This window comes from Scyliorhinus torazame, chromosome 1, assembly GCF_047496885.1.
Source record: "Scyliorhinus torazame isolate Kashiwa2021f chromosome 1, sScyTor2.1, whole genome shotgun sequence".
Taxonomy (NCBI): domain Eukaryota; kingdom Metazoa; phylum Chordata; class Chondrichthyes; order Carcharhiniformes; family Scyliorhinidae; genus Scyliorhinus; species Scyliorhinus torazame.
In genome coordinates this window covers 257600248-257616789 of record NC_092707.1, presented here as the reverse complement: position 1 = coordinate 257616789, position 16542 = coordinate 257600248, and the positions used below count along the sequence as shown (strand labels likewise).

At 45.5% G+C, this 16542-nt stretch overlaps 1 protein-coding gene across 5 annotated transcripts in view; it reads right to left on the bottom strand.

Moving 5' to 3' along the window:
- Positions 1 to 14379, bottom strand: part of akap12b (A kinase (PRKA) anchor protein 12b) — a 119673-nt gene extending 105294 nt beyond the window's left edge. For 3 of the 5 annotated variants that reach the window (XM_072504970.1, XM_072504979.1, XM_072504988.1), the window contains exon 1: positions 13606 to 14365. In XM_072504970.1, the coding sequence (XP_072361071.1) occupies positions 13606 to 13716 (111 nt within the window). In that variant the 5' untranslated portion in view covers positions 13717 to 14365. Of the gene's footprint in view, positions 1 to 13605 lie in introns of all 5 variants that reach the window. The other 2 variants (XM_072505010.1, XM_072505019.1) reach the window with 1 other exon arrangement.
- Positions 14380 to 16542: the final 2163 nt, after the last annotated feature.

The window sequence follows — 16542 nt, the reverse complement described above, 5'->3', positions numbered from 1 at the left end:
ACCAGGATTTAGAAAGTGGGATTAGTCATCATTTTTCAGTAGTCACAGACACTGGACCAAATGACTTGCTTCTGTGTTATAAATATTTCTAGATGCACTCCTGGTGAAGTTTTGTTTCTCCATTGGTAGGAACCTCTATTTGGAGTGATGGGCTTATACAGGCAATTTCAATCATAAATGTTGACATAGGAATTTTTTATTAAATTTAGAATATCCAGGGGTTTTCTTTTTCCAATTAAGGGGCAATTTATCATGACCAATCCACCTACCCTGTACATCTTTGGGTTGTGGGGGTGAGACTCATGCAGACACAGGGAGAATGTGCAAACTCTACATGGACAGTGACCCAGGTCCGGAATTCAAACCCGGGTCCTCAGCACCGTGAGGCAGCAGTGCTAACCACTGCACCATTGTGCCACCCCCTCGACATAGGAATTTATAATGGAGATCGGAAATGGGGAGGGGGGCAGGAAATGAGACACTTAAGACAGGAATGGAATGACACCTTAAATTATCCCCATCCTCGGACATAACAGAGCATTCACGGTCATCTGTAACAGACAAGATATACATATTTCATATTGTTTTTAATTCCCCTTTTCTATCAGCATTCCTTTCTGCCTCATTCATTTATTTACTGTTAGCATTTACGGTTGGAATAAAGCAGCCGTGCCCTTCAGTGTTTTTAATTTCACTTGACAGCAAAATCAACATTCCATTAATGCCATCCTCGTTTGAAGCCAACTCCCAAGGAGCAGGAATCCCCAAAAGAGATTCCCATGGGAATCCTGGAGGACAATGTCACTAGAGACAACACCCTGAATCTATTGAAACCAACAGTTGCCAAGCATTCCAAGCCTTTGTTCTTCACAGTACCAGGCTGACATGAACTTAACGAAACTCAATTTAATGGACTTGGAATTCGAATTGATCAGACATTATTAAGATGCGACAATGTCCAATTTTCTCCAGGATCTACGGATATCGTACCAAGATTATTTTGGAAGGTGAACAAGTGCAACACAAGGGCCCACTTCCAGCAGCAGAATCAATTATCCCAAGAGGGAAAAGAATCTCCCGATGACAAGAATGCAAACTACTATGCCTCACAGCTACTGTGCCGTTTCACAAGATTATGGCTGACCTCTTACTTCAGCTTTACTTCATCGTTCCCATAATCTTTGATTTTCTTAATGCCCAAGAAACTAATCAACTTTAGTCATGAACATGCAGCCCGTTGGGGTAGGTGCTTCAAAGGCTGGCCCCCAGGGAATTTGGTTTAGCGATTCCTGCTACTTATGAGTTGAACTCACCGAGGGTACCGAGAGCTGCCAGAGTCACCAAAAAAAACTTAAAATTAGCATGCAACAGGGTGGCACTGCTGCCTCACGGCGCCAAGGACCCAGATTCGATCCCGGTCCTGGGTCACTGTCCATGTGGAGTTCGCACATTCTCCCAGTGTCTGCTTGGGTCTCACCGCCACAACACCAAGATGTGCAGGGTAGGTGGATTGGCCAAGAATTGGGCACTTTAAATTTTTTTTACTTTTTTATAAAATGTGTGCAACCTGTTTAAAGACACATTAAGCACCAATGCGCAGAAGCACTTCCTCCAATTCCAGAGCATTGGACAGAATCATAGAATCCCTACAGTGCGGCAGGCTAGTCGGCCCTTCGGGTCTGCACCGACCCGCTGAAAAGAGCACTCCACCTAGACCACTTCCCCCAACCTCTCCAATAACCCCTTCACTTAACCTGCACATCTTTGGACTGTGGGAGGAAACCAGAGCACCCGGAGGAAACCCACGCAGACACAGGTAGGACGTGCAAACTCTACACATCAAACAATTGCTTGGTTAACAGGCAGAAATTGAGAATGCCATCCCAAAGTAGCACTGATGTTTGAACACCCTCCCAAACCCCAACATTCATGCTTTGCTATAGTCACAAACCCAACTTCCCCTCCATTTGTCAGGTCAATCTCCAAAAGCAACCCTCAACCTCTTTGGCTGCCCCCCCCCCCACCCACCCATCTGACTGCTCCCAACAGCCCCTGGAACATGTTCAAACAAGACCATGTGCCAGGACTGAAGCCGCACAATGGTTACAGAAGGAAGGAAAATCCAACAGCAAAATGATTCCCAATGCAAAGAGATTTTGATAAGTTTCATGTTGTAGCCTGCCAAACTTCGTGAATATTCCCATCTTAATTTAAACTCCGAACATAATGAAGAACAGCTGCAAGCCTCAGCAATTGAATCCCTGGTCTCTGGTTTGTCAATAGTTACAAAAACGTCCTCCAAAGCAAATGGGGTTATCTAGGGCCGCAAGCAAATTAATCCAAATATCCTGCCAATACTACATGACAGTGCACAGGTCAGATAAAGAGCGTGCAAAAAGTCATTCCAAAAAAAGCAAGCAGCCGTTTAGAAGCTATAAACCAGTGTTTACATTCCCAAACAGCCAAGTGTTAGGAAGAAGCGCAGATTTCAACAAGGTTTGTACTCGGGTTTAATATACCAGTGTCTGAAGGACTCCGATGGTCGCGAGTACATTTCTGTACAAGCTTGGAAGTAAGGTGCAGCACACACACTACCACCCCCTAAAAGGAGTCAATTAGAGAAGGGACAAGTAACATGAGCAATTTTAAAATTTTAAAAATAAAGTCAATGACATCCAAATCTAAATTGTTACCAAGTCCCGTCCACCTGGGTATTTTGACCTACATTAGCTTCGGGATCACCAACGCCATTGCATTGGCATGTTAAAATCCCTCCGTGGTCTCGCTCACTTCCCCTCTCTCCACATCTCCAACTGCCTCTGCCTGCACGCTCTCCACAAACTTTGCATTTCGGAATTCTTGACTGCTGATGTGGTTCTGATTTTTGTTTTGCCAAAAAAATGGGTGGCTGTGTCTTCAGCTGCAAGGGTCTAAATTCTGGAAATTTCCCTTCCTAAAATTCAGCACCTCTGCTCTTTTAAGACATTTCGCAAAACACTTGCTTGGACCTTTAGGGGGAGACAATGGCAAAGTGGTAATGTCACTGGACTAACAAACCAAGAGACCCAGCCAAATGCCCTGGGGAGAAGTGTTCCAACACCACAGCAACTGGTGGAAATTAAATTCAATTAATAAAATAAATCTGGAATATAAAGCTAGCCTCTGTAATGGTGGCAATGAACCTATCAATTGTCATTACAAGAAATTATTATATTTTAAACTAATTTTATTCAAAAACCCTGGGTTCAAATACATACAGGCAAGTATGTCTGCTAAAGCTGTGAATAAGGAGTTGTAATGGTGATGTAATCATTGATTTTAATTATTTATTTTAGAGATGGCTAATGGAGTATAGTTTATAGATAGGAGGTTCCCTGGGATGTATAGTTAATGAGGGATGGTGTTTTTTCCTAGCTAATCAGGTCATGGGACACCCGAGTGGAATACAGATGTAATTAATGGGAGGAGCCAGGTCTGTCTGTAGTTTTACCATAGGATTGGAGTCTGACACGTCTCGCTCGTATACAAGGAGCAAGAAGGTAACTAGAGAAAGGTTGGCCCACTCAAAGACAAAAGAGGGAATTTATGCATGGAGTCAGAAGAAATGGGTGAGATCTTTGCATCTGTATTCACCAAGGAGAGGGACATGACGGATGTTGAGGCTAGGGATGGATGTTTAAATACTCTAGGTCAAGTCGGCATAAGGAAGGGGGAAGTTTTGGGTATTCTAAAAGGCATTCAGGTGGACAAGGCCCCAGGTCCGGATGGGATCTATCCCAGGTTACTGAGGGAAGCGAGGGACGAAATAGCTGGGGCCTTAACAGATATCTTTGCAGCATTCTTGAGCATGGGTGAGGTCCCGGAGGACTGGAGAATTGCTAATATTGTCCCTTTGTTTAAGAAGGGTAGCAGGGATAATCCAGGGAATTATAGATCTGTGAGCTTGACGGCAGTGGTAAAGGCAAACTGTTGGAGAAGATACTGAGGGATAGGATCTATTCACATTTGGAAGAAAATAGACTTATCAGTGATAGGCAGCATGGTTTTGTGCCGGGAAGGTCATGTCTTACAAACCTAATTGAATTCTTTGAGGAAGTGACAACGTTAATTGATGAGGGAAGGGCTGTAGATATCATATATATGGACTTCAGTAAGGCATTTGATAAAGTTTCCCATGGCAGGTTGATGGAAATAGTGAAGTCGTATGGGGTTCAGGGTGTACTAGCTAGATGGATAAAGAACTGGCTGGGCAACAGGAGATAGAGAGTAGTGGTGGAAGGGAGTGTCTCAAAATGGAGAAAGGTGACTAGTGGTGTTCCACAGGGATCCGTGCTCGGACCACTGTTGTTTGTGATATACATAAATGATCTGGACGAAGGTCTAGGTGGTCTGATTAGCAGGTTTGCAGATGATACTAAGATTGGTGGAGTTGCAGAAAGCGAGGAGGACTGTCAGAGAATACAGCAAAATATAGATAAATTGGAGAGTTGGGCAGAGAAATGGCAGATGGAGTTCAATCCAGGCAAATGCAAGGTGATGCATTTTGGAAGATCTAATTCAAGAGCGGACTATACGGTCAATGGAAGAGTCCTGGGAAAAATTGATGTACAGAGAGATCTGGGAGTTCAGGTCCATTGTACCCTGAAGGTGGTAACACAGGTCGACAGTGGTCAAGAAGGCATACAGCATGCTTGCCTTCATTGGACGGGGTATTGAGTACAAGAGTCGGCAGGTCATGTTACAGTTGTATAGGACTTTGGTTAGGCCACATTTGGAATACTGCATGCAGTTCTGGTTGCCACATTCCCAGAAGGATGTGGATGCTTTAGAGAGGGTGCAGAGGAGGTTCAACAGGATGTTGCCTGGTATGGAGGGTGCTAGCTATGAAGAAAGGTTGAGTAGATGAGGATTGTTTTCATTGGAAAGACGGAGGTTGAGGGGGGACCAGATTAAGGTCTACAAAATTATGAGGTATGGACAGGGTGGATAGCAACAAGCTTTTTCCAAGAGTGGGGATGTCAATTACAAGGAGTCACGATTTCAAGGTGAGAGAGGGAAAGTTTAAGGGAGATGTGCATGGAAAGGTTTTTACGCAGAGGGTGGTGGGTGCCTGGAACGCTTTGCCAGCGGCGGTGGTAGAGGCGGGCACGTTAGCATCATTTAAGATGCATCTAGACAGATATATGAACGGGCGGGGAACAGAGGGAAGTAGATCCTTGGAAAATAGAAGACAGGTTTAGATAAAGGATCTGGATCGGTAGGCTGGGAGGGCCGAAGGGCCTGTTCCGGTGCTGTAATTTTCTTTGTTCTTTGACACGACAGGAGGATTTTCAGGTTGTTCTTGAAAGGGTCTCTTTCCAAAGACTCGCAAGACAACAGCAAGTTACCCTAAATGCTAACCTTATTTATGACTGGATTTTGAACTGTATTGGGTTGCTTGGTTGGAATATATGTATAGTGACGGTGCAGTAAGTTAAAAATGTTCCTTGTGTTGAAGAACTGTATAACTGTTAATTGTAATTCTGTTTCTTTGATGTTAGTGGTCCATTCTGTGTTTAAAACTGATGTTTGTTTTAACATAAAAAGATAACTATTGGTGGGAATCATCAGAGTACCCAATTATTTTTTCCAATTAAGGGTCAATTTACCTTGGCAAATCCACCTACACTGCACATCTTTGGGTTGTGGGGGTGAGACCCACGCAGACACAGGAAGAATGTGCAAACTCCACATGGACAGTGACCCAGGGCTGGGATCAAACCCGGGCCCTCGGTGCCCTGAGGCAGCAGTGTTAACTACTGCACCACCGTACTGCCCCAATCATTCCTGGGGTGAAGTAGCCTTCCCTCAGTTTAATAAATTGCAAATTGGTTGGCGATTCCCATCCAGTATCCTAACAAAAATCGGTGTCTGGTCCAGGATCCTAACATCATAAAGCCCCATCTGGTTCACTGAGGGCTTTTAGAGAGCCTTGTTGGATCTGGCCTATATGTGACTCCAGATCCACAACAATGTGGCTGTCTTTTATCTTCCCATGATGGCAAGTAGGGATGGGCAACAAACATTTCCCATGAAAGAATTTTTAAAATCTTGTGCGTCACATGTTAAACGTTGTCTGATGACCGTCTTGTGAAGTGTCTTGTGAATATGGTGAAAAAAGGCTCAATAAATGCAAGTTGTTGATTAAAATAACAGAGCACCTAACAAGTAGAGGAAATACTGGAAGTCAAGATCAAAAGCTAGGACAAAGGAAGGCATAGAGATAGAGAGAGCGATGGCCCTGGGCCTAATTAGTTTAAAGTATAGTTGGCAAAGGTCACTGGAGGTACACATAATTCAGGTCAGAGAAGGGAAGATTTGAAATTGGTGCAACTCGAGATGGGGAGGAACATGCAGAATTTCCAGAAAATTTTAAGTGGGGCAAATTCTAGAATGCGTCATACCCGTGGCTGTTTGTGTGAATACGACATTCAACAGAAACCTTCATAGTCTCCTTCCAGTTTTCAAACACTAGAAAAACTGCCCAGAGAACAGAAGGCTACATTTAACAACCAAGATTCTGGCCAAATGGCCGAGACTAAAATTAGTTGCAGTTTTTGAAGACGTAATTTGGTGGGAGGCAAAATAAAACATTTACTGGACTGGAATCCTAATGAATATTAAAAGAACACTGAATATCGCCTGGAGCATGGGGGTCAAGCAGATTCCAAACAAGTCTTTTATTTTTAAGCTGTAGGAAAATTACTAAGGCGGATTCTTATTTTTAATAAAATGGAAGAGGTCAATGGAATTAGATTTCACTGATGCCAAAGGTTATGAGAAAGGAACAGGATGCAATTCATCCTCGGGAGCCCGCTTTGCCATTCTGTACCTCAACTCTATTTACCTACCTTACTTAGATACCCTTACCCAATACAAATCTATCCATTTTATCCTCAAACTCCCCAATTATTACATTAACCAAAGCTTCTGCATGAGCAGGTTTTGCTCAAATCAGCACAAACCCCAAACCACTGCAAATTAAGGCACAAAGCATATTGGCTTAGGGATGCAGTTTTATTTCACCAGGGAAGCTTTACACAGGATTAATTGTCCCTTCATAGAGAAAACTGACTATGCGAGAAACACATGAATCGGCATGGTGGCACTGTGGTTATCATTTCTGCCTCAACGTCAGCATGCAGTGTTAGACTTCAGCCTTGGGGGAACGGTGTGTGGGGCTTGCACGTTCTCCCCATGTCTGCATGGGTTTCCTCCAGGTGCTCCAGTTTCCTCCCACAGTCCAAAGATATGCAGATTAGCTGGGTTGCAGGGATAAAACAAGGAGTGGGATTAGGTAGAATGCTCTTTCAGAGGGTCGTTGCAGACGAGATTGGCCTCCTTCTGCTTTGTAAGGATTCTGTGATTACCTTACTGTTTGTGCATTTCAAAGATCTCCTGCAAAGTTACATTTGGCAGATATCTAAATAGCCTGAAAAGGGGATCTCAAGATTAAGGTCCACAACCAGCTAAATCCAATTGGAAACAAGATGTCACAATCTTTGGATAAAAATTGCATTAGCTGAACAGGTTAAAAGAGAGCATTCTCCACACCCGCAGGTTAAAGCCAGAGTTATCAGCTGTTCGTGCTTTTAAAGCTAATCACTCAGTTCAAATCTTAGGAACAGCAATAAACATGCTGATGTTCAAACTCCACACAAGTCTTCTCCCACTCCAATTACCTCCATTGTCCCTTCCCTTTCTCCTACAAATAAACAACAAGGCTTCCTTAAATGCTATCCGTTTCAACCACCTTTATTCGTTAACAGTGCTTTGCAAGGATCAGACTAAACTCCATCTATTCACTGAATCCAAGCAAGGAGCGGTTACAGATTTCAAGCTATACCAGCTGTTGTACCGCAAACTGCACTGATTTGTAAAGTGAAGATACGGAGAACCCCAATCAGAGAGAGAGAGAAATGGGTGTTTTAATTTCTTCCTTCCTCTTTGCTCCCAGGGGAGCAAGGGTGAAAAGGGAGAAGGGGAAGGGTCATGAGAACGTCCACATTCATACTAAAAGAATTTGGGCTGTGAATGGCTAATTTTATTTTATTTTATTTAATAAATTGTGGCCACTCTCAGAAATCAAGCTCTCCCCTGACATATGGCAAAACTGAAAGCCCCTATACTGCAGCAACCATTTGACTCAACTCCAAAGTCCTTTGCAGAGAAGGGGCTGGTCAGGCAGGGAAGAATAGATAAGATAGACACTTATCGATCCACCGTACAAGGCAGCCTTTCAGTCTTATAACTTTCGGTATTTTAACAGCACAGGAACACACCATACAGCCCTGTAAGACTGTAATAGTGATTATGCTCCATAACAAGTCGCTCTCATCCTAACCCTATCAACATATTATATTATTCCTTTATGTTTCCAAGCTATTCACCTCAACCACATCGATGTGATATCAGTTTCATATTCTAACCACTGAAGGAAATAAATTTCTCTTTTATAAAACACTTCTACACAACAAAAGGATGGTAAGCACTTGAGGAACACTTATTCTACAATTCCACAATCATCATTTGATGCAAGGCCAAATGTTCATTTTAAATTAGATCGATAGATATGTTGTAGACAGGTAAGAAGGGGTATGGAGAAAAAGTGGGTGTGTGGAGTTAAGTCACAGGTCAGCAATGACCCAGGGCTCTGGGGTGGGGGAAAGAGATAGGAGAGTGGGACTGGCTCTTGCAGAGAGCTGGCGTGGACGCGACAGGCAGAATGGTCTTCTAGGATGCAAGCATTCTTATGATTATATTCCATTTATGATGTGGAAATGCTGCCGTTAGACTGGGGTGGGCACAGACAATACCAGGTTAATGGTGTTAAGACTTCTTACTATTCTATTTATCTACCCTCATTTTGGATTTCCCAGAAATGGAAGTTTCATTACATCTACCTTATTGAACCATTCATAACTTTAAAGATCTCCAGCCAGGTCACCATTGTTTTTCATTTTTTAAAATAAATTTAGAGTACCCAATTATTTATTTTTTTCGATTAAGGGCAATTTAGCGTGGCCAATCCAGCTAACCTGCACATCTTTGGGTTGTGGGGCTGAAGCCCACGCAGACCTGGGGGAGAATCCTCAAATTCCACACAGACAGTGAGCCAGGGCCAGGTTCGAACCCGAATCCTCAGCGCTGTAGGCAAGTAGCGCTAACAACTGCGCCACCATGCCACCCTGGCCATGTCACCATTAAGGGGGGAAAACCAGAACTTTAAAATCAACAACAAACCATTAGCCACATCGAAAGCAGTTCGCCCCTTGAAAGATCAGGATTAACACCCCGCCACCGAGGCACAATCAAATGGATGGTCTCTCCCACATCAAGTCTCAATAAGATTCAGACATTGTACAGGTACAATAAAAGAGGCAACGAAAGCACCTGATGGAAAGCTGCACTAGTCACACCATGTTATAAAAGATGGTGGTGGTTAGCACAGGTGCCTCACAGCGCCAAGGTCCCAGGTTCAATCCTGGCTCTGGGTCACTGTCAGTGTGGAGTTTGCACATTCTCCCAGTGTTTGTGGGGGTTTCGCCCCCCAACACATCAACTTTCCTTAACTCCTTCGTTGTCAGCCTAAGTCCTAAACTCTGGCATTCCCTCGGCAAACCTCTCTCCTCCTTAATGACACTCTATAAAACATATCTCTTTATCTAAGTTATTGGTCATCAGTCCTAACTGCACTTTAAGTGGTTGTGTCAAATTATGTCTAATAACACTTCCTGTGAAGTACCTTGGGTTGTTTTACTATGCAAGCTATTGCTATTGAAAGGGAAGAAATAGCCTTCACCCTATTCGGGCCCCATGCTTCGAAGCCCATAGTTACTCGTAATGTATCACAAAACAGTTAAACTAAAAAATCCCAGCCCACCCACAAGTCTTTTGAACAAAGACCACAGTTAAAGAAAAATACATTTCACCTAACCGGGAGAGAGAATGGTTACCTGTGAAGTTTCCTTCTATCTAGTCTTTCATTGAACCAAAGAGGGTGGGGGAATTCAATCTGATCCAGTTTGTACAGCTACCTTCACAAGGTGGATTTATTAGAAATCTTGCCTCAGAAGATGGTTGGTCTCAGAATCTTGGCTGAAAGTTATTTTTAAATAAATTTAGAGTACCCAATTCATTTTTTCCAATTAAGCGTGTTCAATCCACCTACCTTGCACATCTTTGGGTTGTGGGGGCGAAACCCACGCAAACACAGGGAGAATGTGCAAACTCCACACGGACAGTGACCCAGAGCGGGGTTCGAACCAGGGACCTCGGCACTGTGAGACTGCAGTGCTACCACTGCGCCACCATGCAGCCCCATCTTAGCTGAAAGTTGAGGGTGTTCTATCTTTGGATGTGACATTAAACCAATTGTAACCTTTCAAGAGGATTCACCAAGTTCTCCTAAGTGTCCTGGGCAACATTCCTCCATAAAGAGGAAGTTGCTGTGCCCAAAATGGCTGTCACATTTGTCAACACAACAAGATACACTTCAAAATAATTAATTCAATTTGGACGAGTTAGACAGATTTTTAATTGGTAATGGGTTGAAAGGTTACAGAGAACAGGCATAACGGTGGAGTTAAGGCCAGGATGAGATCAGCCATGATTTAATGGCAGAGCAGACTCAATGGGCCAAATTACCTAATTCTGCTCCTATATCTTATGAACTTATAAAATGACCATCAAGCGGAGAGATACGATAAAGGTGGACTGTTCTATTTTGGGATCTTGCTGTGCAAAATTTGGCTAGGACATGGGCCAAGCATCACAAGCCAGTCAGTCAGATGTTTTGGAATATCACATCGACAGAATAACAGCCTCTATAAATTGGAAGTCTCCACCATCCCAAAGTACATCAAATCCAATTTGCTCTTAGACCGTTTGCACCTGAACTGTCAACATTAGAACTCCATGGGCAGCACAGTGGCACAGTGGGTGAGCACTGCTGCCTCACAGCACCGAGGTCCCAGGTTCGATCCCCGCTCTGGGTCACTGTCCGTGTGGAGTTTGCACATTCTCCCTGTGTTTGCGTGGGTTTCGCCCCCACAACCCAAAGATGTGCAGGGTAGGTGGATTGACCACGCTAAATTGCCCCTTGATTGGAAAAAATGAATTGGGTACTCTAAACTTTCATGAAGATTCCCAGAGATCATTCACAGTTAACAGTCTCAATATTCATGCCCCCCCCTCACCAAACATGCATTATCCATCTCTCTGCATGGCCCATTCCATCACCCCAAGTTCTCCTACTATCATCCTCTGTTTAACAAATCTTCTATTTTAATCAGCAAACTGTGGAGGAATAAATAAATATGGGTGCCCAGGTACAGAAATCAATTAAAAGCTAGTGCACAGGGACAGAAAGTAATCAAGTGGGGTGCTCTTTCAAGAGCCGGTGCAGGCTTGATGGGCCGAATGGCCTCCTTCTACAATTCTATGAAAACCTTGAATGGAAATCTTGAGGAAATTAGTAGGGGTTAGGAAGTGCTCAGTTGTATACAATTTGGTCAGAGCTCCATCCGTTGTACTGCATACAGGTTTGGGCAACACACCTCGAAGGACAGTCTTCGAAGAGATGCAGCATAGAGTCATTAGAATCAGACCCAGGTTTAAAATGTTAGCTTGTATTTTGAGCGATGATGGAGGGCTGACCTAATGGAGATAAAAGGATTCTCCAGCACCTTCCCATTCCGATGGAAGGTCATTGATCTAATTAACTGTTTAACATTCAATATATTTACCAATCTCAGGCAGTTACTCTTGACCCAGGTAAAACAAATAGGTCTGTAATTTCCTGATCCAAATATCCACTTTTCTGGATGAGTAATTCCTCTACCCCTCAGGTTTTTCTGCGCAGTTCCCATTTCCAAGGAGTTTTTTTAAAAAATGATAATATAATTTGAGCTTCTGCTTTCTCATTTGAGATGTGTATACCATCAGAGCTTTTCGATCCTCATTTATCTTAACCTTATAGTAATTTTTAAGGCACCCTTCAGGTACCCTACAGTTCCACTCCCCATCTTGCCTCTGATACTCCTAGAGCTCCACTTTACATTGCTCAATAAAAGTTGAATGAAGCTACTTCAGCACCCGTCAGGCATTATTCTTCATCACACCCCCCACATACCACTCTTTATAAATAATGTGTTCCAAGAATAGAACAAAATGTGTTTATATTCATATTCAGGGGCTGGTTTAGCACAGGGCTAAAGAGCTGGCGTTTAAAGCAGACCAAGGCAGGCCAGCAGCACAGTTCAATTCCCGTACCGGCCTCCCCGAACAGGCGCCGGAGAATGTGGCAACTAGGGGCATCTCACAGTAACTTCATTTGAAGCCTACTTGTGACAATAAGTGATTTTCATTTCATTAGTCACAGAGATCGGCCATTTTTTTTGCCCAACTAGCCAATTACTATGCTCCAGACAAGCCTCCTCCTGCCTTACTTCATCTCAGTGACACATCCTTATTCCTCCTACACACACTGCTTAATCTATCACCCACAGCCAATTAATCTGAGTAGCTTCCTTCCACCCACTGAAATTGGCATTTATGGCATTGGTTGGAAAGTCGGAGACAAGAGTAGGGATAATAGGAACTTACTCCAATTGGCAAGATGTGGATTGCGATTCTTTCCCCATCTTCACCCGCCCCCCCCCCAACCATAAAAAAAATGGAGGACTCGGCTTTACATTTATAACTTGGGATGAGGGAAGAGAGCCATATATACACAGTACAGGTTTGTTGCAGCATTTGCTACTCCTAGTAGCAAATAGTGGCTCCAAAACGTTTGCCTACAGACCTCGCCCTCTCATTCACGTGCCTCCTTGCTCGACAATGAACTCCCAATATGGTAACAGATCCTTCGTAATTCTATCCAGTCTGCCTGAGCAGCAATTAAAACCACCCCTTTCTGTGGTTGGGAAAGACTCTTTTACGAAAAAGCTTTATATTCACTGGCCTGACCAGGGATGTTGGTTAATTTTCTTGTCCCGGGGGATGACCACGCTTGTCCAGGGGGAAAGCGGGGCCAACAGCAAGATAAGCTGGTTCTGACACACAAGAAACCCCATATCCCACCCACAACAGTACAGCCGTGCTCCTGAAGTTCACATTCGGCTGAAGCTGATCAGAAAAGTCTGATGGTGTTTCCGGAGATCTTGTCCAATGCAGCATTCAAAATAATGATTTAGGTTGACAGGAATATCGGAATACTTAGAACCCCAAGGTGAAAAGGTACTGATATTTGCAATAATTCATTTTCCCAACATTTGTTTAAAAAACACCAAAGTTTAGATTTGAAGCCAACCCCTGGGACAACTTTAGTTTAAAGACATGGGGGGGGGGGGGGATGGGTATGAGAATAGATGAGATAGGTGACCCTCATTCCCCGAGAGTTGGTCCATTGGGAGGCGGGAAACCAGATTTGGTACTTGTAGTTTGACAGTGCACGTAGAAGGATAGAGAAGACCAAGTCTGACTGGGCTGAGTGCACCCTTCCCCACCCCTCCCCACCCCATCTCCGCACCCCCAGAATGAGCCTCAGGCTAGTTATGCACTCACCCTGCCATCCGGCCCATCTGTGCGCTGCCTCTCCTGCTCGCTCACCTCTTCATTCGGGCTCTCGGCTGGGCGGAGGTGCCCGGGTTCCTGCGCCGAGACGCCGGCTCCCATCTCTGGGCTTTGCTGAGTGTTTAACTCGAGTAACGGCGAATAACGGGGAGCGGCTCCAAACACCGACAAGTTCCGGCTGTGTCCGCAAACGCGCCCCGCTTCACCAACCGCCCCCTCACTTACCCCTGGTCCGCCTGCTCAGTCACCGTCCCCTGGGGTCAGGCTGAACTCTGTTTCCCTCTCCCCCTGGGGTCAGGCTGGACCCCGTGCCCCTCTCCCCCTGGGGTCAGGCTGGACCGTGTCCCTCTCCCCCTGGGGTCAGGCTGGACCCTGTGTCCCTCGCCCCCTGGGGTCAGGCTGGACCCTGTGTCCCTCTCCCCCTGGGAGTCAGGCTGGACCCTGTGTCCCTCTCCCCCTGGGAGTCAGGCTGGACCCTGTGTCCCTCTCCCCCTGGGGTCAGGCTGGACCCTGTGTCCCTCTCCCCTGGGAGTCAGGCTGGAGCCTGTGTACCTCTCCCCTGGGGGTCAGGCTGAACTCTGTGCCCCTCACCCCTGGGGGTCAGGCTGCACCCTGTGTCCCTCTCCCCTGGGGGTCAGGCTGGACTCTGTGTACCTCTCCCCTGGGGTCTGGCTTGCTTCCCTCCTTTCTGAGTGTTTCCCCTCTGCAATCTCCTCTCCAGTCCGCACTCAGACCCTGCAGCGTGCTGTCTGCTGCAATCGTCAATCTCCAGCACTCTCCTCCCTGACCCAAACCCTACCCCGAGCCAATGAGAAGCCGCGCAGGGAGGGACCTGCGCAGCGAATGGAGGCGGCAGCCAACCCGCGGCCCCCTCCTGGAATCTCGCCCACTGACCTGTGAGAAGGAAGATCCACTCGGAGCAGCAGTGATTCAGCCAACAAATAGTGACTGACTTTAACCTCGCTTGCAGAAGGACAGTTAACCCTTCCCTCTCACAGCATCTTCTCCCAGAAAGCTCTTCCTTTCCACAGATGTAGTGACGGTTTCTGAAACAGACAGATTTGTGCCTTGTACAAAGTGAAGAGATACCGGGAAAAAATGCATATTCAATGATCAACATTTCTATAGACTACACAGAAGAACTAAGTACTTTTATAAAATGCATTTATATGGCGCCTTTCACGACCTCAGAACATCGCAAAGTGTTTTACCACCAGGATAAGTACTGTTGGGGTGGAGGAACGGCCGCTGCCAAGTTGCACAACGTAAGATCCCACAAACAACCTTGTGGTTAGGGCCAGATCATCGCTGGAGGGCTAAATGTTGAATACTGTGCTGGCCTGCTCCTGTAAAATAGTAGCCATGATGTGGAGATGCAAGTCCAACAGGTTTGTTTCGATGTCACGAGCGTTCGGAGCACTGCTCCTTCCTCAGGTGAATGAAGAGGCATGTTCCAGAAATATATATAGACAGATTCAAAGATGCCAGACAATGCTTGGAAGACGAACATTAGCAGGTGATTAAATCTTTACAGATCCAGAGATGGGTTAACCCCAGGTTAAAGAGGTGTGAATTGTACCAAGCCAGGACAGTTGGGAGGATTTCGCAGGCCAGATGGTGGGGAATGAATGTAATGCGACATGAATCTCAGGTCCCGGTTGAGGCCGCACTCATGTGTGCGGAACTTGGCTATAAGTTTCTGCTCGGCGATTCTGCGTTGTTGCGCGTCCTGAAGGCCGCCTTGGAGAACGCTTACCCGGAGATCAGAGGCTGAATGCCCTTGACTGCTGAAGTGTTCCCCGACTGGAAGGGAACATTCCTGCCTGGTGATTGTCGCGCGATGTCCGTTCATTCGTTGTCGCAGCGTCTGCATGGTCTCGCCAATGTACCACGCTTCGGGACATCCTTTCCTGCAGCGTATGAGGTAGACAACGTTGGCCGAGTCGCACGAGTATGTACCGCGTATCTGGTGGGTGGTGTTCTCACGTATAATGGTGGTATCCATGTCGATGATCTGGCACGTCTTGCAGAGATTGCCATGGCAGGGTTGTGTGGTGTCGTGGTCACTGTTCTGAAGGCTGGGTAGTTTGCTGCAAACAATGGTTTGTTTGAGGTTGCGCGGTTGTTTGAAGGCAAGTAGTGGGGGTGTGGGGATGACCTTGGCAAGATGTTCATCTTCATCGATGACGTGTTGAAGGCTTTGAAGAAGATGTTGTAGTTTCTCCGCTCCGGGAAAGTACTGGACGACGAAGGGTATTCTGTCGGTGTGTCCCATGTTTGTCTTCTGAGGAGGTCGGTGCGTTTTATTGCTGTGGCGCGTTGGAACTGTCAATCGATGAGTCGAGCGCCATATCCCATTCGTACGAGGGCATCTTTCAACGTCTGTAGATGTCTGTTACGCTCCTCCTCGTCTGAGCAGATCCTGTGTTTACGGAGAGCTTGTCCATAGGGGATAGCTTCTTTAAGAACATAAGAACTAGGAACAGGAGTAGGCCATCTGGCCCCTCGAGCCTGCTCCGCCATTTAATGAGATCATGGCTGATCTTTGTGGACTCAGCTCCACTCTCCGGCCCGTACACCATATCCCCGAATCCCTTTATTCTTTAGAAAGGTATCTATCTTTTTCTTAAAAATGTTTAAAGAAGGAGCCTCAATTGCTTCACTGGGCAAGGAATTCCAGAGATTCACAACCCTTTGGGTGAAGAAGTTCCTCCTACAGTCCGTCCTAAATCTACTTCCCCTTATTTTGAGGCTATGCCCCCTAGTTCTGCTTTCCCCGACCAGTGGAAACAACCTGCCCACATCTATCCTATCTATTCTCTTCATAATTTTATATGTTTCAATAAGATCCCCCCCCGCATCCTTCTAAACTCCAATGAGTACAGTCCCAGTCTACTCAATCTCTCGTCATAATCTAATCCCCTCAAC